At 38.8% G+C, this 24,577-nt stretch overlaps 1 protein-coding gene across 13 annotated transcripts in view; it reads right to left on the reverse strand.

Moving 5' to 3' along the window:
* The window catches only part of lrrfip1a (leucine rich repeat (in FLII) interacting protein 1a), a 73,382-nt gene extending 51,650 nt beyond the window's left edge, over positions 1 to 21,732 (reverse strand). For all 13 annotated transcript variants that reach the window (XM_037539443.1, XM_017706617.2, XM_017706616.2 and 10 more), the window contains exons 1-2: positions 21,087 to 21,732; positions 2,996 to 3,082 (exon numbers count right to left, since the gene is read on the reverse strand). In XM_037539443.1, coding sequence (XP_037395340.1) covers positions 2,996 to 3,082; positions 21,087 to 21,176 — 177 coding nt within the window. In that variant the 5' untranslated portion in view covers positions 21,177 to 21,732. The remainder of the gene's footprint in view (positions 1 to 2,995; positions 3,083 to 21,086) is intronic.
* Between the last annotated feature and the right edge of the window lie 2,845 nt (positions 21,733 to 24,577).

Consider the following 24,577-nt stretch of genomic DNA (forward strand, 5'->3'; position numbering starts at 1 on the left):
GGGGATTAGTGTGGCGTCTGCAGTAATGCGGACCGTATACCGGTCCATCATGGTGAAGAGAGAGCTGAGCCAGAAGGCAAAGCTGTCAATTTACCAGTCAATCTACATTCCGACTCTCACCTATGGTCACAAGCTTTGGGCAGTGACCAAAAGAACAAGATCGCAGATACGAGCGGCCGAAATGAGCTTTCTCTGCAGGGTTGCCGGGCTCTCCCTTAGAGATAGGGTGAGAAGCTCGGTGTAGAGCCACTGCTCTTCCACGTTGAGAAAAGCCAGTTGAGGTGGTTCAGGCATATTGTAAGGATGGCCTCTGGAGGTGTTCCAGACATGGCCGATGGGGAGGAGACCCTGGGGAAGACCCAGATCACGTTGGAGTGATTATTTCTCTTGACTGTCTTGGGAACGCCTCAGTATCCCTCCAGAAGAGCTGGAGGAGGTGGCGGGGGAGAGGGAGGTCTGGGCCTCTTTGCTTAGGCTGCTGCCCCCACGACCTGGACTCAGATAAGCGGTTGAGGATGGATGGATGGATGGATGGATGGATGGATGGATGGATGGATGGATGGATGGATGGATTTATTTTTAATTTAATCGGGTTATGCAGTGAGACAGCGATCTAATACAGAAAAGCTTGTATGAAGGGCTGAAATAAAAAAACAAAATGTATAATTCGGAGTGCCCTTGCCAAAGTTCACACTTAAACCAATAATGATGGTGTGGCATTAATAAACCAGTTCATGCTCAAAAACCTACCAATATGCCTAAATTAAATAGTTTTGCAGAGATATACGGGTTCAGATACTCCACAACAATCTGAAAAGCTGATATCCATTATTATAATCTATGGGGACTGCAATTATTGGTGCTCATCATATTTATCATAAATAATTAGTATTTTTAAAGGGTCAATTACTCGCCCTCGCCTCGCCTCGCCTCGCCCCCCCCTGGACACTGAACTCTGACTCTTCAGGATTATAGACACCTAAAACAGCAATCCAGGATAGCTTAGAGATGTAAACCCAAAGAAATAGACAGAGTGGTAGCAGTTCTCACATAGGTCTAACATATAGATGTGTTTGCTATGCCGTCACTTAAAACCTAGTAAAATGTATTCACAGCACCTGAGAAAAATAAATAAAGTTCTTTGAGCAATGCTTGTGCCATCACAAAGCAGCCTTAAAGAAATCAAGGTCCAAGTCCATAGTAACTAAGTCAAGGGTGACAATAGCAAGGCAAAACACCTTAAGAACAAGAGGAAGAAATTTGAGAGGAATTCATCCACTGGATAGCAAAACAATAAGAATAAAAATAAGACTAAAGAAACAAGATTTTCCAGTAAAAATCAATGACTAACATTAATCTTTGAAAGGTTACCTAAAAATCTGAGAATCATCACAGCATGACCTCACACTTAAATGGTAAATCCAAATACTTGGCTCCTTCATGACATTATTGAGTGCTGTAATGTACTGGCGATCCAAATCCAAAACAGTGCCATAAAAACCTGTATCTGCAATAAAAAGCCATATACATTTTTTCAGAGCAATCTATGCATCTTGATCATGATTATGAAATGTACATTAATACTAAACTACAGAACACAGTATAGTAGATGTACTATATTATAAATGATCAGTGAGCAAGTGTTGTGAATTAACAGTCCAAAGCATAGCAATAGAGAAATATTAATCATAGTTAACTAACCACTGTTAACCACTGCGCCTAAAAGATGGCAAAATTCAAACGTTAAAAGGGAAACTATCTCTGCTTTGCTGTAACATTTTCATCTACTGCGCTCATTCTTGGCAAAATGACTTTGAAAACACATTTGAACCTGATTGCATTTGCATTTTCATAAAGTTCCCAACTTGTCAATTATTCCATCAGGGCAGCACCAACAGTACCCTCAGTGGAAAACTCAGATGTGTTATCTGAACACATTGCAGCCAAAGAGTTTATAGCTATTCTTACGATTATAGATGAGGTGAAGCACAGCAATACATTCACATGTGTATTGCATAAACATATGTATTATATATCACATAATGTGCATATGCACATTCACTTACTGTCTTTATATATGACCCATTGAGAAAGCTTTTAATCAAATGTGTGGCCACAGTTTTTTCATTGATAACATTCCAACAATGTCCATCTTAAATTTTTGTAAAGGAGCTCTAACGTAAATGTGTTTGGTTGGTCTAGACAAGTGGATTTTTGTAGAAGACGCCTCTGACCCCTTAATAACAATATATCCTTTTTTTAAAAAATGAACTAGCATTTCAAAGTATGTACTTCTACTTGAGTAAAAAATGTAAATCCTACTTCAACTTTCACTTGAAGTATTTTTTTTACTAGTTTACTGGTACTTTTACTTAAGTGAGGAACTTGTGTACTTCTGCCACCTCTGACTGGATTACAATCAGATCACTCTGAGGTGGTCAGAGACAGATCTCATCCACTTTTAACATAAGTGTAAAAGGAATGTGTTTTCTATATCTACATACAATTACATAAGCAGAAATGTGTCAGTTACAAAAGTAATTCTGGCAGCTGCAAGATAAAGCCTTCTCTTCTGCCAATACAGATGTTTTGTCCAGTTAACAGTGTATTACACCCTGGTACGTACAGGCGAAAAAAACGTACCATAGGCTTCTGAATGTAGACCTGAAATAACATGTGTTGATGTGCTTTTTATGTGGTAAAGTAAAATTCTCATCAGCTCACATTTTTGACATATTTTTGTAAAAATGTAAATGGAATCCAGCCAGAGTATATTCAGATATGATCCAACATGAAACACATGTTAATGTAAGGTGTAAATAAGCTCACAGTTGCTAAAAACAATAATATACTTAGGGCAGAGCATGGATAGATCCATTGTTTGTCAGTTGTGAAAAAATTAAACACTTAAATTGGCCCTGATTTTGAAATGGACAAGTGCACTTGGCATTACAGGGCTTGCAGTGTGACTGTGAGCCTATTAAGGTGATATTACCTCTTTCTGCTGCCTCTCCAGCTCCCTCATGCGGATTTCACGGGCTTCTGCTCTGGCTGCTCTCTTAGCTGCCAGTCGATTTTCAGCCTGAAGGAGAAACACAATGAATACACAATTTATACACAATGAAACCATACATTTAACAGTAACCATATAGCCGCAAACAGCAATTCAGGGGTGCAAACGCTAATTTGCAAGGTGCAAATGTACAAGTTGCCCCAAACAGGTATTACTGACATAATGTCCCCTTTTCCCTCCATGAAAATATTAGTAGGTTATATGATATATGATGCTGTATATTTGAATATGATGCTGTAAGCATATATTTTAATACTGCTGACAACAGAATAATGTTTTCACTGTTTTGTAGAGCTGAGGCTAAATTAACATACAGTGTCTCACAAAAATGAGTACACCCCTCACATTTCTGCAAATATTTTACTATATCTTTTCATGGGACAACACTATAGAAATGAAACTTGGATATAACACAGTAGTCAGTGTACAGTTTGTATAACAGTACAGATTTACTGACCTCTGAAAATAACTCAACACAGCCATTAATGTCCAAATAGCTGGCAACACAAGTGAGTACACCTCACAGTGAACATGTCCAAATCGTGCTCAAAGCGTCTATATTTTGTGTGACCACCATTATTATCTAGCACTGCCTTGACCCTCTTGGACATGGAATTCACCAGAGCTGCATAGGTTGCTACTGGAATTTTTGTGAGATACTGTAGCTGGTAGGATGTGGAATTTAGTAAAACACTACCTATTAATGAACCTAAATATCTGGTGCATTTTTACTGACTTGTGATTGGAATTGTTTTGAGCTCACAGAATGGCATAATTTGAACTCAACATAAAGTTTATAAGCAAACAGCAAGATTTACTTGCTTATAATCTTAAAAAGGCAAATAGCACCTCCTTGTGGCCAACTAAATGTTAAATGTCAGGGGCTAGTGGAGAAACAATACATGAACATGTCAATCAAGTTTCATGGCAGTGCTAAACTTGTCCTGGTCAAATCTGACTGGCTGATGTTGGCCATATTTGTCCAGTTATCAAGTCATGCTTCTAAATCCTCATCAAAGCATGTGGAAAGATTTACTACATGCTTGGAATCAAAATACGATAGATGGCACAGAGGGGTAAAGCAATTATCTTGTAGATTAGGTAAGGAAGTGAGTCAAATGTATTTGGAACAAAGGCAGATCTAGAATATTGGGGTCGCCATAGCACAGTGAGACTTAATGAATTCCAGGTACACTGCATTATTCAGCTAAAAGTTATTCAAGCCATTGCTCAGGATTAGGAAACTTGGGTATCTTTATCCATGGAATAAAGCCTAGATAGCTTATGGGGTAACTACAATAACCTGTTTTAACATAATGTATCCATTGTCAAACTAAAAAAGATTTTTCCCCCCCATTTCTTTTTGATACAATTGCTTTGTATCTTCAAACCACACAAAGTCAAATAACCTATTTAAACATAAAATATGTATCTTTCAAATGACCACTTAAAAAAAGTTATTCAAGACTAGTCAGTCTCAGTCAACGCAGTCAACCAATTAACCAAATGTAGCTCTAAATTGGAATCAATTATTTAGACACACACAGGCTTGATTACTGCTAGCCCTGCTAATTAACATCACTTAAACAGAACCTTTCCAGCAATTTGAAGTAAGCTAAAGCGTATTAACAAGCACCTCACTATGCTGTGATCAAAAATTCCAGAAGAGGTGAGAATTTACTGATAGATATCTCACAATGGAAAGGGTTACAATATCATTTAGTTCTGCAACTGCAGCGAACCTCAGTAAGAGCCATTATCTCCAAATGGGGGAAAACTTAGAACACTGTTGGACCTTCCCATAAGTGGCTGACCTACCACACACCACAGACAGAGAGAGAGCAAGAGCAAGGGGTGACGTAAGAGTGAGAAAGAACTTCCTTCCTGTCAATGACCACAGCAAACTGCCAACAAACTGAGTGTTAATCCTATTTTCAGTGAAAGAAATCTACCCATTGTTTCTCAAGTTTTCGCATTCCACAATTTCATCCTTACAACCAAATGTAGATAAGCCAAGATGTGTGGTGTCTGAGATTTGCTTCTTTCAGGCTTTTGTAGCCAACAAGCATTGGAACTAATTAGCATCATTCAAACTGCATGCAGAGATAATCACACACACTAGATATAATATGGACAAAGTACATTTCTCAGGCTAAAATTATAGTAGGTACCATTTTGAAGCATTAATTTTTACAATGTTTATAGACATCAGAATGTCACTCAGTGTCAGAAACTACATAAGGAAGTCTATGTGAGATTACACTTACACCTTCAAAAGCAAAGTGACAATGCATCCAGGAAGTCATAAAAGAACCTAGACAAATGTTTTAGAAACTGCAGTTAGAGTCAGATAAGGTCAGAGTCCAGCATTAGAAAGTCAATGCGCAACAATTGTACCCATGGAAGTGCTGTAAGAAGTAAACCACCACTAACCAAGAGGAATATGGAGGTTCATCTTATATTTCCCAAAAACAATTTTCTGTGGACTGATGAGTCCAAAATGGAACTTTTTTTAAAGATGAAGTCCCTATATATCTGGCATAAAGCTAACACAGCATTCCACAATGACACACCTGAAATGGATTGACACCCTGTCGAAATGTGTACTGTGGTCTGACAAGTCAACTATTCAAATTGTTTGTGGGAATAATAGTGTTGTGTCTTTATTGCTGAACACATTTTGGAGCAACTTTTTCAAGGATCTCAATCTTTCAAAACGACAACAGCAAGCCACATTCTGCACATTTTACAACAGCATGGCTCCATAATCAGAGAATGCAGGTTCTAGACAGGCATGCTTGAAGTCCAGATCTGTCTCCCATTGAAAATGTGTCTTATTTTGCTCAAAATACAACAACAAAGACCCTGTACTGTTGCACAACTAACAACCTGAATAACAGAAGAATTGGAAATAAATTCCAGTTTCTAAAGTGAAACAATTGGTGTTTTTAGCCATTTCATATACTGTTGAACCTTTTTTGGAATCACAGTTGTAAATTAGTAAAGTAATTTATGATTTGCACTGATAACCCAAAATTTGCTGTTGCTGGACTTTTTTTTTTTTTTTTTTTTTAAATCAACTACAATAAAAAGGTCAGGCAAAAAGAGTACATAGAATCTACCCCATCCAGGTAAATCATGACATTGCTAGTTTTTTTTTTTTTTTTTTTAAAGATTATTAAGCTTGTCACAACCCTCCCTGGCCTCACTTGGGTAATTTGCTACTTGGATTATTTCTTGTTCTTTGTACTGAAATTCTACCATATAATTATTTACATTTTTCTCTCATGTAAGTGTTGAGCATGGTTCAGTACGTCACAAACAAGTCCTTTAGTCCTTTTAAGGGAAAAGCTCTCTGTCTATAATGGAGAGGGAGGGGATATGTGGTTCAACAAAGGCCACGTGTGAAAACAAGAGCATGTTATATATGAGAGAGAGAGAAAGAGAGGGGGGGGAGGGGGGTGGAGCGCAACTTCCTTCCTGTCAGTGACAGCAGCAAACTGTTGCAAGAAACTACCAAACCATATGTTAATCCCACATTCAGTTAAATCTTTGTTTCCCCATTGTTTCTAAAAATTCCACGTACATTTTCCACAGCGTCCCCTAAACCAAGATGTGTGGTGTTTGAAGTCTGCATATTTCAGGCTAACAAGTACTGAAACCTATTAGCATCATTCAAACTGCATGCAGAAATCGTTGCACACTAGCTATAAAATGTACAGAGTACATTTCTCAGCCTGAAACAACAGTTAGAAGCCTTTTTGAATGATGAATATATATATATATATATATATATATATATATATATATATATATATATATATATATATATATATATATATTTTTTTTTTTTTTTTTTTTTTTTTTTTTGTGGAAATCAGTGTGCCATTCAGTGTCAGAAATCACACAATAAAGTCTTATTGAGATTACACATACACAGCTGCAGCAGTTTAAGGCAAGTGTGTGATGATTTAGACATGTAGTCTGTGTGGTGCAATTGTTTCCAGTACAAAACTAAAAATGCAAACTTTGTACACCAAACATCTTTGACTTACATTTTGAGTGAGTTGACACTTCAGGTAAAAGTGGTTCAAATCCAATATTTTCCACAAGTACACGAAATCCAAATTCTATCTCGGATTGTCATGCGGTACTAAAAATCCGATACACATCTGATATACAGCAGTACAGCCCCTGGTTTAGCAGTCAGATCAGAATTAATGCAACTTTTCTAGTATTCTTCTTACCAACAGGTAAATAAAAGAACCCAAGCTTCTCTGTTTGATCTGCTGTCACAATGATAACAAGCACACAATCTCTATTTTTTAGTGTCTGTTGTTTGACCTACAAGTTTAAATACAGCAATTCCCAGGAGTCCTATTAATCCTAAGGAAATACAGAAGACAGTTGTGTTTGTTGGATGAGTGTGCCAGATGGACTGGTGATCTTTAGAACATGTGGATCAGTTCAGTACAGCAATCTGTTTAATCTGATGTCAAATATAGGTTACATTAAAAAGACAATGGCTGCATCTGAAATGGCATACCAAAATAGAATTTATGGTTTATTTTTTATTAAAATAAATGCATCAGAAAAAGGTGCTGTTCGCACAATTCATATGCTTTAGCATTAATTGTTATATGGTTGGTCATTTCTAATTAATCAGTTTCTTGACAGGCATATTGTTTTACAACCTCAATTCCAAAGAAGTTGGGATCCTGTGTAAAATGTAAATAAACATAAAATAAAAACAGAATGCAATGATTATCAAATCTCAAAGACCCATATATTATTCATAATAGAACATAGAACATATCAGTTGTTGATAGTGAGACACTACCATTTCATGAAAAACATTAACTCAATTAGAACTTGAGGGCAGCAACACGTAAAAAAGTTAGGACAGGGCCGTGTCTACCATTGTGTGGCATCCCCTCTTCTTTTAATAATAGTCTGTAAATGTCTGTGAAGTGAGGAGAGCAATTGCTGGAGTTTTCAGAGAGGAATGTTGTCCCATTCTTGTCTGATGTAGGATTCTAGCTGCTTAACAGTCTTTAGTCTCCTTTCCTGGATTTTTTGTTTCATGATATGCAATTCAATGTTTTTTTTAATTGATGAAAGGTCTGGATTGCAGATTGGCCGGTTCAGCACCCAGACTCTTCTCCTGCAAAGCCATTCTGTTGTGTTGGATGCAGTATGTGGTTTAGCATTCTCTTGCTGGAATATGCAAGTCCTTCCCTGAAAGAAACGTTTTCTGGATGAGAGCATGTGTCATTCTAAAACCTCTATACTGTATACTGTTCATCATTGATGGAGCCTTTCCAGATGCGGCCCATGCCAGGCTCTAATCCAACCCCATACCATGCTGAGATTTTCATTGGGAGTGACAAGGATGGACAAGATTAGAAATGAGCAGATCAGAGGGACAGTGAAGGTGGAGCAGTTTGGATATAAAGCCAGAGAAGCCAGATTGAGATGGTTTGGACATGTGTTGAGGAGGAATAGTTATATAATAGATATATTGGGCAAAGAATGTTGGAGATGGAGCTGCCGGGTAGAAGGAGAAGAGGTAGACCTCAGAGAAGGTTTATGGATGTAGTGAAGGTGGACAAGGAGATGGTTGGTGTGAAAGTAGAGGAGGCAGTGGATAGGGCAAGATGGAGGCAGATGATCCGCTGTGGCGACCCCTAAAGGGAGCAGCTGAAAGAAGAAGACCAGAGATACAGGCTTTTGAACTGTGTGCTGATAACAACCTGGATGGTCCATCGCCTCTTGCATCTGTGGTTTCCAAAAGAATTTCACATTTTGAATCATCTAACCACAGAACAGTTTTCCATTTTGCCCGTCCATTTTAAATGAGCTTCAGCCCAGAGAAGACAGTGGGATTTCTGAATCGTGTTGACATATGACGTCTTCTGTGCATGATATAGATCCAATTGTGGATTGCACAGCAAACTGTGTTCAAAGATAATGATTTCTGGAAGTGTTCCTTAGCCCATGCAGTAATTTCCAGTACAGAATCATACCTGTTTTCAGTGCAGTGCTGTCTGATGGCCTGAAGATCACAAGCATCCAATATTGACCGACAGCCTTGCGCACAGGGATTTCTCTAAATTCTCTGAATGTTTTGATGATATGTACTGTAGATTGTGGGATATCCCAAGTCTTCACATTTTTACTTTGAGGAACATTTTTCTGAAATTGTTCCACAATTTTTAGATACAGCTTTTCACAGATTGGTGAACCTGTGCCCATCTTTGCTTCTGAGAGACTCTCTAAAATTCTCTTTTTATACTCAGTCATGTAAGTTAGTTGTAAATTTCTCGTCCAGCTGTTTATTAGTACCATTTACTTTTCCAGCCTTTTGTTGGCCCTATGCCAACTTTTGAGATACGTTGCTGCCATCAAGTTCTAAATGAGTTAGTTTTTTCATGAAATGATAAAATGTCACTTTCAACATCTGCTGTGTTCTATGTTCTATTGTAAATAAAATTATTAAAAATTGTTGCATTCTGTCTTTGTTTACAATTATTTACATTTTACACAGCGTCACAAATTGTTTGGAATTGGGTTGTACTTTATTACTGTCGATATTTAAATTTATCTTCTCAACTTATGTTACAAATAGCCTGTCATGGCTAAATCTAATAACTACTATATTGGAATGTTTCTCCATTGACTCTAGCGGAAAGTTCAGCTAGCATTTGCCAGCATTACCAAGCATTGTCATACATTTCTAGTGATAAGGTAGGCTGTTTATTAAGGATATTCCCTTACTGTATTATTCGGTTATACATGATACAAGTATGACATTATGCTAAAATTCCTTGAGAGATCAATATCCTTTATAGCCTATATCTCAATAAAGCACACAATTGAGTGCAGTATTTCATTGTAAAATTGTTGTTTTAGCAAGATGCTAACAACATGCCAATTTCTCTCAGGGTGGTTGTGCTTGTTTTCAGGAACCTAGTTAAAATAAATAAGCATCAAGAGATACTGCTTTCCCCCATTAAAGAATCAATGTACTACACTAAGCAAATTAAGATATCATAGCATTATATTTAATTCAGAGAGACATTTTATCTAATCATGCTTTTCAAATACTCAGGCCAGGCGGGCACTCCTCTGTCTCTTTTGTATGGGGGATTGTGACTTTACAAGCCTATAAATATTTGGTAATCAGTTCATATGTATTTGCTGCTTGAGAATAGTGGAGTGCATTTGCTGTTCTGTTTTGTCTCATAATGAGCTCCAACAAGTTTTCAGTGTACCTTAACTACCAGGCAAAATACTGCCTCTACAGCAGCATTTAAGGTGGAAGTTTGAATGAGAAGCCAACTTCAGCCTCATGTCGTTAACTTCACTACTTTGACTGGAATTTAATGCAGCTGATAAGAATTACTTAAATCTCAATGAAGATGGTCCACTGAGGGAGTAACGATTTATCTATTCAATGTGTTACATCGGTAACACATATATTACATCGGTTAAGTCGGCAATTCAAACAGTTCAACGCTTTATACATTTGGGTTTATGTAGCTATTCAGGTGGAATGTTGTTTCCTATACTACTCTGCATTCAGTTTTATCCCTTTTGCATGTAATTGTTGTATCTTTAAAAAGTTTCTAATGCTGAATCTTGTTTTAGCATGTTTCTTGTCATTATGTTATTACATGTTTCTTCTACCTGCCAGAGCAGGTTACTAACTGGACTTTTTCCATGTGTTCTAAACTGAGCAGATGTAGATGGGGTAGAGTAATATGTGTAGGGGAAGGTCTTATAAAATGACTGACAGGAGGTCAGTGTAAACATAGACAAGCCCTCTACACTGCCCTGCAGTTTCCCAAATGGGGTTTCCCAGGCACATAATATACTTGTGCTGATGCCATTGCTAAAACATTTTAAAGCATATTTTACACATTTTTCAGGTTATCATCACTAGCAATAAAATAAATAAACTGACTAATGCACTTTTAATCTGGAGGAAGTAGACATGAGTGGGGTTCAATGGCAACAATCTATACTTGTTCACATGCTTGATCTGGCTTTAGTCAAATCAAATCTATTAGATTTGAGAATCTATTAGATTCAGCTCCTATTAGATTTGAGTCAATGTAACTATGGTGATTACATAAAACTGATATCAATAATCATGGAAAAGAGTGGTTATAAGAGGGTAGTTACAAAAGGATAAAAACATACTGGAAAAAAAGTTTAAAACACCACATACATTACCATGAATATACGTAACTGAAAACTTTGTCCACTTGCATTTTACCATGGCAGGAAGTAAGGCAGCTGAGTCATTTACCACCAGATATAGATCACACCCTTCCTGTACTATTCTTAGGAAAATCTCTTAGAGTACAAAGACCCCAGTCACTGCTCAGTTCAAACTTGCATATACACACACACACACAGACAGCTGTATATGCTAGAAGACAAAGCTTGATTGGACCCATAACAGCAAATCATCAAACAAACACAATTATACATTGCATTTTATAAAATTAATATAATTTGGTTTACATTTTACATTTTTATTCTTATTTATATATGATGTTCTGGTGAACCTTGAAGCTGAAGCTATAGCTAGTACACATCAGCTAATTCAACCAACAAAATTATTTAAAGTAAATGAGAGCTGATGAAGGAGGCTGTGTGCAGCATAAAAATACTATGCAGAACACTGCACAATAAATTTGAATTCTGTTAATACTGTAGAGCTCCATGTGCACAGTACCTCAACAGTCTTTGTACTATAGTTCTACAGCCCTTACTGTTTGTATCTTTTGAAGCTATGAACTTGAAAAAAGTTAAAATATTTCACATGATGGCCTTTTAAGGCAGAAAGAAAAGACCAGTGCTTTGTTTCAAAGTTGTAAGTTTCAGATGTGTTCCAGAGATCTTCGATGTTATCACACATTAGAATGCTGCATACCAGTATGCCAAGACGCCCTGGACTCTTGTTCTCCCATGCTATTTGTAGGCCAAACATTGCACAATGCCATATTAGGAAGTATGGGAACAGACTGACCTAGTCATTCTCTATATACAGCACAATAAGGCCTAGGCATTAAGATGCTAATGGAAGTTATCAATGTTAAGTAATTGTATTTCAATAATGATCCATTTGCTGTATTTCTGGAAAAGTGACTGTCATTCCATTTCTCAATGTAGTACTAGCAGCACATGGACTTTTCTGGTTCACTGGCTGGCAATGCCACTATACAGTATACATACACTACATTGCCAAAATCATTTGTATGATGTGGAAACCACATCAAAATCAAGTGCCAGCCCACTAGTAAGTTATTTACATATCATTTACATGAAGCACACACTAATTTATGCAGATGTTTTGTTATAGAGCCAAGAAAATGACAGCATTCAGCAGTTTGCAAGCCAATGGCTGCGCTCATAGATGAAGTTTGAAGTCAAGCAGTGACTGCTCCCTTTACTGACCAAAGTTTAAAAAGTATTAAAATTATGAGACCTGAAAGAAAGAAAAGTGAAACAAAACAGCTTTCTTAAAAGATGGTAGATGGTGTGATTATTATCATAAAAAAACTGCACTATATGAAAAGGCTTCTGCACTCCTGTGTTTCTTTTTTATGTCTTTACTTTTTGAGCAGTGGTTAGAAGTCTCAAACAACAGCATAGTGTTAGATGTCTTTAAATGGAACACCAGTCATGCAGCGTTTGTTTTTACCAATGTGGTTGTAAAAAAAATACATCTACTTCTGTTATTATTGGTATTATATATTATATTCATAATATTTTTAGTTAGTTGACCACAAATCAAATATAGAATAGAATTATTTGGCCACAATCACTAAAGAAGTGTTTACAAAGAAACATTAGCAGTATTTGGTAAAATAAATAAATATAAAAATAAATAACATCTTGACAACTGTGAAGCATGGGGTGGGCTCTGTTATGCTTTGTGGTGGTGTAGAGATTTATATATTATGCTTTGTGCTGGTAGAGGAAACAATGTTCAGGCAGATGGAAGAATGGATTCCACCAATGTGGTACATAGGATGTAGAGAAGGAATGAATTTTAAAAAAAGATTGAAAAGTACTACTAATAGACAATGAATGTGGACAATGAGCTAGCACTGTAAACACCACTGAACTGTAAATATGGAAAAAAAAGAGGGAAAGAAAAAGAAAGAGGTTACTGACATCAGTTCCTACTGCAATTTTAAGTTCCTCTTTGCACTGTAATTCTTTCACTTGAGAAACAGCAGATAACACAATTGCTCAACTGACCACAGAAACTTACACGTAAGTATTCACTGTAGTTTCTGGAGGGAATGCATAGAAATATCTTCACCCAGCAGAACGGAACAAACAGTAAACTATTTGTAAAAAGTACTCCGTGTCTCCAAGAACCCTCTGTGATGTCAGCAAGAGGAAAACACAATCTATCTAGCACTTCCATCCTTATATTGTTTGTCGTTCATACAGTCAGGTCCATAAATATTTGGATATTCCACAAACACTTGATTTCTCCTCTGGTGTTTCTCTGCATGGCCTTCTGTCTACAATTCCTGGTTGTTCTTGGAGTGTTTTTAAATAACAAAAAAAAAAAAAAAAAAAAAAAAACACACACACACACACACACACACACACACACACACACACACACACACACACACACAACAACAAATTCAAATAAAAATCATACTCATTACTTACTGTACTATATTATGCTATGGTAGCCCTCTAAAATAACAATGACTGTTTATCTCCAAATATTTATAGGCCTGACTGTATGTTCAGTGAAACAAGAGAGCTTTCACCATTATTATTTTGTAGGAAATATGGCAACACTATACAGCAATTACAAAACATTTTTCCTCAAAAGTGTCACTCTGGACATAGTGCTTATCACAAAGTACCTCCCTCTGTGAAAGTCAGACACCTATACTATATAGCCAAAAGTATTCGCTCTGCCTTCACACACATATGAAATTGAGTGACATCACATTCTTAATCCATTTTTAAATATGATGTCGGCCCACCCTTTGCAGCTATAAGAGCTTCAACTCTTCTAGGAAGGCTTTCCACAAGGTTTAGGAGTGTGTTTAAGGAAATTTTTGACCAGTCTTCCAGAAGCGCATTTGTGAGGTCAGACACTGATGTTGGACGAGAAGGCCTGGCTCACAGTCTCTACTTTAATTCATTCCAAAGGTGTTCTATTAAGTTGAGGATTGGCCTGCACAGTCCTGACAAGTTCTTCCACACCAAACGCGCTCATCCATGTCTTTGCATGCTTTGCCTTGCCACAAAGTTGGAAGCCTGAAATTGTACAAAATCTTTTGGTCTGCTGAAGCATTAGGAGTTCCTTTAACTGGAACTAAGGGGCCAAGCTCAACTCCTGAAAAACAAGCCCATACCATAACCCCCCCCTCCACCAAACTTTACATTTGGCACAATGCAGTCAGACAAGTACCATTTCTCCTGGCAATCGCCAAACCCAGAGTCATCCATCGGATTGCCAGATGGAGAAGCGTGATATGTCACTCCAGAGAACACGTCTCCACTGCTCTAGCGTCCAGTGTCAGCGCTTTACCCCACTGCATTCAACGCTTTGTATTGCGTTAAATTATCATTTCATATATTGACGATCAAAATAAAAAATCCATATCACTCATACGAAAAACGTAATTTCCAATCCATTCAGAAGTAGACTTGCTTGTACGCTTCAAAATCATGGTCCTGTTGCATAACCAAGGAGCACTTAAGCATTAACAAAGAACTGATGGGTAGACATTCTCCTTTAGATTTTTCTGATAGGGAGAAGATATCATGGTTTAATCAGTTATGACAAATTGCCCAGGATCCTGCAGTAGCAAGGATCTTATGTTCTTATGATAAAATGCAGCGTTAGCTTTACGCCAGATGTAACAGGTCCCATGTGCTCCAAAAAGTTCCACCTTGACTCATCAGTCCACATAATATCATCCCAGAAGTCTTGGTGCTCATCTCAATGTTTTTTGGCAAATGTGAGACAAGCCTTTGAGTTCTTTTTGGTCAGCAGTGGTTTACCCCTTGCAACTCTGCCATGGACATTTTTGCCCAGTGCTTTTCTTATTGTGAAATCATGTACATTGACCTTAACTGAGGCAAGAGAAGCTTTTTATGACCTCAATGCACTCTTGGTGAAATTTTGGTAGGCTGACCACTCTAGGAAGGTTCACCACTGTCTTCTCCATTTGTGGATAATGGCTCTCTGTGGTTCTCTGGAATCCCAGAGCCTAAGCAATGGTCCAGTAACCCTTTCGAGACCAGTCAATTACTTGTTTTGCATATGTATTTGAATTTCTTTAAAACGTGGCATTGTGTGCTGCTTCTGAGACCTTCTAAACTGCTTAACATTGCCAGACAGGTTCTATTTTAACTAATAGTCATCTGAATTTGGTGAACAGCTTAGGGCTGAACAGCATTTTTCCTTCAATAAATGAAATAATCATTTAAAAGAGCATTTTGTGTTTACTTGTCTAATATTAAATTAGCTTGATGATCGGAAACATTCAAGTGTGACAAATATGCAAAAATAGAAGAAATTGAAGGTTCTTTTTCACAGCACCATAGCAGCTTGTGAGTGGTACAGTTTACAGCCAGATTTCTGTTTGTTAGCCAGCTAACTGAAGGTTTTGCATTTCAACTATATACACTGCTCAAAAAAATAAAGGGAACACTTAAACAACACAATATAACTCCAAGTAAATCAAACTTCTGTGAAATCAAACTGCCCACTTAGAAAGCAACACTGATTGATGATCAATTTCACAGCTGTTGTGCAAATGGAATAGACAACAGGTGGAAATTATTGGCAATTAGCAAGAAAATTCGCCCATGGCACCCTGTGCTCTTCACAGATGAAAGCAGGTTCACACTGAGCACATGTGACAGACGTGACAGAGTCTGGAGACGCCGTGGAGAGCGATCTGCTGCCTGCAACATCCTTCAGCATTACCGGTTTGGCAGTGGGTCAGTAATGGTGTGGTGTGGCATTTCTTTGGAGGGCCGCACAGCCCTCCATGTGCTCGCCAAAGGTAGCCTGACTGCCATTAGGTACCGAGATGAGATCCTCAGACCCCTTGTGAGAATATATGCTGGTGCAGTTGGCCCTGGGTTCCTCCTAATGCAGGACAATGCTAGACCTCATGTGGCTGGAGTGTGTCAGCAATTCCTGCAAAATGAAGGTATGGACTGGCCCACCCGTTCCCCAGACCTGAATCTGATTGAGCACATCTGGGACATCATGTCTCGCTCCATCCACCAACGTCACGTTGCACCACAGACTGTCCAGGAGTTGGCGGATGCTTTAGTCCAGGTCTGGGAGGAGATCCCTCAGGAGACCATCCGCCACCTCATCAGGAGCATGCCCAGGCATTGTAGGGAGGTCATACAGGCACGTGGAGGCCACACACACAATACTGAGCCTCATTTTGACTTGTTTTAAGGACGTTACATCAAAGTTGGATCAGCCTGTAGTGTGTTTTTCCATTTTAATTTTGTGTGTGACTCCAAATCCAGGCCTCCATTGGTTAATAAATTTGATTTCCATTGATGATTTTTGTGTGATTTTATTGTCAGTGCATTCAACTTTGTACAGAGCAAAGTATTCAATGAGAATATTTCATTCATTCAGATCTAGGATGTGTTATTTGAGTGTTCCCTTTATTTTTTTGAGCAGTGTAGTTAAAATGCTTCTTACGTCATAGCTTCTTGTTTGAATCTTCCCCTTCCACCCTTTTCCGTTCTACCTTAAATGCACCATTCCAGCTTAAATGCAGCGCTATTTAAGGTAGAAGAGGAGAAAATTCAAACAGCAAAAAGGAAGCAGTCAACCTCAAACTGTTACCTGCAAATTAGTAACTCGAAAATGTAGAGAGTGACCATTCTGCCTCTTGCATCTGAACACTGAGCATTTGTAAATGAGTACCTAGTAGCTATAACATTAGGTCAAGTACAACGATGCGGAGCATGTGTAGTATGGAAGAGTCAGTTGATCTCACAGTTCATGAACATGCAATACAAGGTAGCTTATGGTTTGCAATAGTCAGTTAGAGCTATCTGTGATGTCTGAGATCACACCATATAAAGTGTAACTCCTAAAACAGTGGTTAGGGAGCACTATACAAAAAAAAACTAATTATATTATATTTCAGAGGTCAATTTTATGCACTCTGCTGTGCCCATTAAAAATTGCACTGAAGAACTCAGACACTAACATATCTTGGGTAAGTATTTCTGAGCCAAGAATATTAAGAAGAAGTGTGGCTGGGTTCAACTCATAGCTAATACTGCTTAAGGATGACAAGATTGTTTTATAGTCTAACACCATTATAGTCTAATCCATTATTAGGTTATTGCATATTTTGCTGGTTTTATGAAACCGTTTTGGTTAAAACAGTGATTTAATAAGTCTCTAACTCTTTTAAGATTAAGATTAAGAGACCCTTATTAGTCCCACAACGAGGAAATTTCACCTCCGCATTTAACCCATCCGTGAAGTGAAACACCACATACACACTAGTGAGCACACACACACTAGGGGGCAGTGAGCACACTTGCCCGGAGCGGTGGGCAGCCCAATCCGCAGGGCCCGGGGAGCAGTTGGGGGTTATGTGTCTTCCTCAAGGACACCTCAGTCATGTGGTGTCGGCTCTGGGGATCGAACCGGCGACCTTCCGGTCACAAAGTTGGATCCCTAACCTCCAGCCCACGGCTGCCCCATGGTCAGGAATCCAAAAAAGCATTTGACAAATCTCAATTACAAAAACTTGGGACAGTATGTGAAATGCTAATAAAAAACATAAAGCAGAGATAAATAAATTATTTTTGACCTGTATAATTGAACAGCACAGTACAAAACAATACAGTGGTGGTTTACCAAGGTTTCATTTTAACAACACTTAATCAATAAACGCACAAATTGATCTAGTTTAGAAACCAGAATTTATTTGCTATTCATCTGTTGTAAATGCCTTTAATGGGCAATTATATGGGGTGTGCATCACCGGTATTTTGCACTTCATAATAATTAAGTCTTTGGACAATATTCTGCCCTTATGAAATGTACTGTTTTCATTTAAATACAGGTGAAAAGTGAATTTACAAATCACTGCTTTCACTTCACGAAGCACTCCAACTTTTATAGGCCTGGTGTTTGTAGAATTATGTTGGGGTGTAAAAGATTAACAAAGGACTAAGATTCCAAAAAATAAATAAATAATAAGGAAACACATTTTCGTAAAATCTTTTGACTGATGACCAACCGTTATGAGCTGGTTATTAACAGTAAACCAACAAACCTATAGCCATGGACACAACCTCCAACTGTGTATTAATATAAAGAGGACTTTGGGTGTTAATTTAACAAAATAAATTAATTTAACACAAGAAAGCAGTAACCATAACTAGGAGACAACTACTGAACAAAAAAACTGAAACTGAAGATATTTGAAGCTTTGAATTCAAATGAGAAAAAGGACACACCGTGTCATTGATGTGAATCAATGCTCTGTAAAAACGTTAAGTAGTGTTCAGAGGGTTCAGGATCAGATGGAGGGGTGGGGGTTATGAATAGAGAATACAGCAATTTTGTTCGGCTAAGTAAAAATGACATTGTTACCATGTGTATTCCCATTAAATTGCCTTCATTCAACCACGGAATGTACGTGATAACATGTTGCTTGTTTCCAGACAAGCAACAAGTGCTGATCATCTTTAGTTTTGCTGTGCTCTTTTATAATTATTTAGAAAACACTTGAATCATGAATCTTGCTGCATTCCCTCATATAACAGGTGCTGCAGTTATTGACTGAAACTGTTTTATATTGTAATATGACACCAATTATCTCTCCTGCACACTAACATACCTACAGTTCCCTTGTGTGTGTTAAAGACCACCCCCACACACGTACACATCCCAAAAAGAAAAAAAGCTGCCAATGCAATCCTGCAGCTCCTCCACACCTAAAAAAACACTCTGGCCTCACAGCTGGCAGCGCAAACAGCTGATCTTTAAGGGCCTTCTATTTATAAAGTTCTTGCAACAGAATCAGCTAACTTATCAAGGCCAACATACCAGTCTGTCAGAGTACATTCAGTGTGAAACTGTGCATTCCCATAACACTTAAAGGCAAAGCTTTTCGTAAACTGTTTAAACTACTGCAAACACAGCTGTGATGCAGAGCCTAAAAGCAAGACAACCTTCTTACACAAAGTTTTATTCAAATGTCTTTAAGGTTAAACAGAAATGAGTCAGGCCATCGACTTTAATGCCAACACTTCATGAGCAAATAGCAGACAAAAGAACATTAAGGAAGTGTGATTGCTGCAGCTGTTGCTGCAACTTCCTGCTTAGCTTTCCCACTCCATATTGAGCACGGTATTACACACCGTATTGAAAACAGTTCAGTTCAGTCCCTTCTTCAAACAAACAAAACAAAGCAGTTACAGCAGAATAAAATTTTGAGGACGCACACCAGGGCATCTTAATGATGATCAGCATAGAAGCGATAATGTTCACCAAGATCAAGAGTGCGTGTCTCAGTGCATGCATGAGAATACGTGCATTTTAATTTATTCATCTAACATTTAAAGAGCCAGAGTCCAATATATATGGTTCACTATACATGAGCCTGATGAATTTGAGTTTCCAGGTGTATATCCTGTGGGTCACTTGCTGATCATTTTCTAGACAATCTATATATACTAAACAATTCAGTAAATTCAAAGGCACTATCAGGATTAAGCAAGGTCTTCTGGTGTATGACTTATCTTGCCCTTCCCATTGGCCTTAGCTCAAGACAAGGAAATTCTGTCCCTTAGTTCAGTCTTTAGAAGGTCAGTTTCAACTCTTACTAAGAAATTAGTTTATGGTCTTCAGAAAGTCACTCATAGCCGTTTTACTTCATCTATTGCAGATCTGATCCCTTTGAAGCTCCTAATGTACCTGAATCCATTATTTATTTCAAATTAGGTCATCCATGCTCGTGAGCACACAATAGAAGCGTACAAATTGCATCCTGTGAGTGAACTTGCCATGCCTACTAAAATGACTGATGCATTTAGCCAGAATTTCTCTCATTCTGTGTAAACTGTCCACTGCACTTCCAAAACATTGTGTTGCCATACCACATTGCTTATGATCTAAAGCAACCTTCACTAGTCTGTTACATTAGGTTAACTTACTTACTATTGCAAAGATATAATGGGCCAAAACATTGAAATATTAAATACATTTCTATCTTTATTTGGGTCAGTGTATCCCACTCATTTCAAAAGGAAAACTAATTTTATTTCAATTGATTTCCTGTAATTCAAATTCTCAAAATTCAGCCCTGACTCAAAACTGCACAGAGCTTTAAAGTTTAACACAAATGACACAATTATGAACAGAATCCAACATACGCAGAAGTTCTGAAATGAAATGATTCCAGAACTAGAAAATTATATAATTAAAATGTGTTACCTCTTGTTCAATATGGTGCAAATAAACATCTACAGTAAGCATTTATCACTTGAGCCATCACAGTAACACCTGAATGACTAAACTATCATGAAACTGCAATAAACTACACTGAACCCTGGGCCAAAATTCTAGCATGTGCTGTACACAACAGGCACAACATGGCCTCTACCACCTGTCACTGTACATCTGGAGGGGGATGTCAGCACACTGCTGAATTCCGCCTCGTGATCTTCACAGGTTAGCACTAGTATCATTGAGCACATTCTACCACAATTTAGCAAGACGCCGTCACAGTCAGTAAATAAATAACCCAAATGAACTAAAGGTTAAAAAGAAGCTGGAACTACGAGAATTGTGTCGGGTAACAGAAACAACTTGCCTTGCTCCAAACTCTACACCAATTTGCTTTAGGATTTGACTTTTTACTATTACTAGATGGACATTTAATAAGAGTACGTTAACCAAATGTAGACTACAATCAAGTGGATGGATGGACTGAGGAATGAAAAATACCTCTCTTGCTATTATATTCAGCGCATCCTCTTCGGCGGTCAACCCATTTTTGTTAGGAGTTCTTTTGCGTCCTGGCCCTTGAGATCCCATCTGGCTGGCGGTCTTGTTTATTATCCAGACGATTTACGGGTGAACAGGGAGATCTTTCATTGAACGTCCTCTCTTTAAAGTCGCTTCTTTGTAATATTTAAGAAAAACTGAACTAACGACGCCACAGAATGAGTTAGAGTTTTCAAGAGTGAGGAGCGGTTTGCTGGTAAGCGTCGCACAACGTGGTGTAGTTCACGTTGTTTCGTTGTGGCAGCGACATCCGTCTTGGCTTTGCTTCCTGAGTTGTAGTCGTCTTTCGAAAACGCCAAAGGCAATGACGGAAAAAATCGCCGAGTTATCGAGTAACCCCTCTCATATACTTACTGCACACCTGTTTACCTTAGTTCTAAAAAAGAAAAAGATATCAAATGCTCCGTATGCAGATTCTCTTAGTGTAGCTTATTTCTCCACGCGTGTAATTCTTCTCAAAATGCTGTTCCTTATTCCTTCTTTTTACCAAGTTTGCATTGTTTAAACGCTGTTAAAGCTGTTCCACTAAGGTTTGATCTGAAATCATGTCGAGCTAAACTAAGACAAGCCGTGTCAGCCGGTGAGGGGTGGGTCATCCTGCACTCTCCACCCTCTTCACTATTTTTGATGTTGGGAGCTTGATGCTAAAAACAGAGACACTAACGTGCACTCCTTAAAGTCACATGCATGGTGTTAAATACAATAACAGCATTTTAACTACACGTAGTAAACACGGGCCACTATATATGCAATTAAATGGTAACATTAAAGCTGCTTCGGCTCGGTAAAGTTGGTTTTGTACTGTAACGTTACTTTGGCAAGGTAATAGACCTTTCTCTCCTTGATTTCTCATGCAAAGACCAGTGTTGGGCAGATAGAGAACAACCTACAGCCAGATATATTTCTAAAATGTCCTTTGTTAAATTTCGTTAAACTGTAAATGAAACTTCTGAAACGCAGACAACCGACCCCTAGCCATTTAGGGACCGTCTAAAAAGTGCAACGTGCAACGATTTTTTTTCGCTTAAAAACTTCATGCCAAAACAGACAAAATCACTATTAAAGATAAAGATCGCCGACTTATATCTTCTTCTTCTTCTTCTTCTTCCCAACGAAAATCTCAGCATCTTCATCTCAGCCTCCTGTCTTTTAGATAGAGCCACAGTCTCCAAACCATACATCATAACAGGACGCACTACTGTCTTGTAAACCTTGACTTTCACTCTTGCTGCTATCCTTCTGTCATACATCAGCCCTCACACCCGTCTCCACCCACTCCATCCTGCCTGCACCCTCTTCTTCACCTCTTTTCTACACATTGCTCTGGATGGTTGACCCAAGATATGTGAAGTCATCCACCTTTACGACCTCACTCCTTGCATCTTCACCTTTCCACCTCCCTCCCTCTCATTCACACACATGTATTCCGTCTTGTCTCTACTGACCTTCATTCCTCTCCTCTTCAGTGCAAACCTCCACCTCTCCAGATTCTCTTCCACCTGCTCTCTACTCTCACCACAGATTACAATGTCATCTGCAAACATCATGGTCCATGGAGCCTCCTGCCTGACCTCATCTGTCACCCTTTCCATGACCATTGCAAACAAGAAGGGGTGCAAAGCTGATCCCTGATGTAACCCTACCTTCACCTTGAAACCATTTGTCACTCCAACTGCACACCTCACCACTGTCTCACTATCCTCATACATGTCCTGCACAACCCTAACATACTTTTCAGCTACACCTGACTTCCTCATACAGTACCACAGTTCCTCTCTTGGCACCCTATCATATGCCTTCTCTAGATCCACAAAGACACAATGTAGCTCCTTCTGACCTTCTCTGTACTTCTCTGTCTTGCCCAAGGACTCTTATTGGTATAGTGTAGGGTGTTTACCCAGGCCGGGGATTGAACCCCAGTCTACAGCATAGAAGGCAAAGGCGTTACCCACTACACTAACCAGCTGCCCTCACGTCCACCTTACTAATTCTCTGCACTTCCTGATCCACTATCTCTCCCGCCGTTGTCCTCCTCTCTCTCGTTTTCCTCATTCATTAGTTCTTCAAAGTACTCCTTCCATCTACTCAACACTCTCTGTTCACTCACTAGTACATTTCCCTCTCTATCCTTTATCAGCCTAACCTGCTGTACATCCTTTCCAGCTCTATCTCTCTGTTTAGCCAAACAATACAAGTCCTTTACTCCTTTACTGTCCAGCCTCTCATACAGCTCATCATAGGCCTGAGCCTTTGCCTTTGCCACCATTCTTTTCGCTATGCGACTAGCCTCACAGTACTCCTGACTACTTCCTTCATCTCTCTGGTTATCCCACTTTTTCTTAGCTGCCTTCTTCTTCTGAATACTCTCCTGGACTTCCTCATTCCACCACCAACTTTCCTTGTCTTCTTTCCTCTGACCAGACGAAACACCCAACACATTCTTGCCAGTTTCTCTCACCACCTTAGCTGTAGTTTCCCAGTCCTCAGGTAGCTCTGCCCCCAAGGGCCTGTTGCAATTTTTCCCTCAACTGCCTGCAACCATCCTCCTCCTTCAGCTTGCACCATCTAATCTTTGGCTCTGTCTTCACTCTCTTCCTCTTCTTTGTTTCTAATCTCATTCTACAGACAACCACCCTATGCTGCCTTGCTACACTTTCCCCTGGCACCACTTTACACTCTCCAATCTCCTTTAGGTGGCATCTCCTGCTAAGGATATAATCCACCTGTGTGCACCTCCCTCCACTCTTGAATGTCACCCTGTGTTCTTCCCTCTTCTGAAAATGCGTGTTCACCACAGCCATTTCCATTCTCTTTGCAAAATCTACAACCATCTGACCTTCCGCATTTCTGTCTTTCACACCATACATACCCAGCACCTCTTCATCCCCTCTGTTCCCTTCACCAACATGTCCATTGAAGTCTGCACCAATCACCAATCTCTCCTCTCCAGGGACACCATCTACCACTTCATTCATCTTACTCCAAAATTCCTCTTTCTCCTCTAACTAACAACTAATCTGTGGTGCATATGAACTGACCACATTCAATTTCACACCATCAACCTCCAACTTCAGGCTTATGATCCTGTCTGACACTCTCTTTACATCCAGAACACTTTTCCCAAGATGTTCCTTTAGGATTATCCCTACTCCATTTCTCTTCCTCTCTACACCATGATAGAACAGTTTGAATCCACCTCCAATGTTCCTGGCCTTGCTTCCTTTCCATCTGGTCTCCTGGACACACAGAATATCTACCTTCCTTCTCTCCATCATGTCTGCAAGCTCTGTGCCTTTACCAGTCATTGTCCCAATGTTCAGAGTCCCTACTCTAACCTCCACACTCCTGCCTTTCTTTCTCTCTCGCTGCCTTCTAACCTGCCTTCCTCCTCTCCTCACTCACAGAAATGATTCACGGCAGAGTTAGTTTTT

Source organism: Pygocentrus nattereri, chromosome 6 (assembly GCF_015220715.1).
Source record: "Pygocentrus nattereri isolate fPygNat1 chromosome 6, fPygNat1.pri, whole genome shotgun sequence".
NCBI lineage: Eukaryota > Metazoa > Chordata > Actinopteri > Characiformes > Serrasalmidae > Pygocentrus > Pygocentrus nattereri.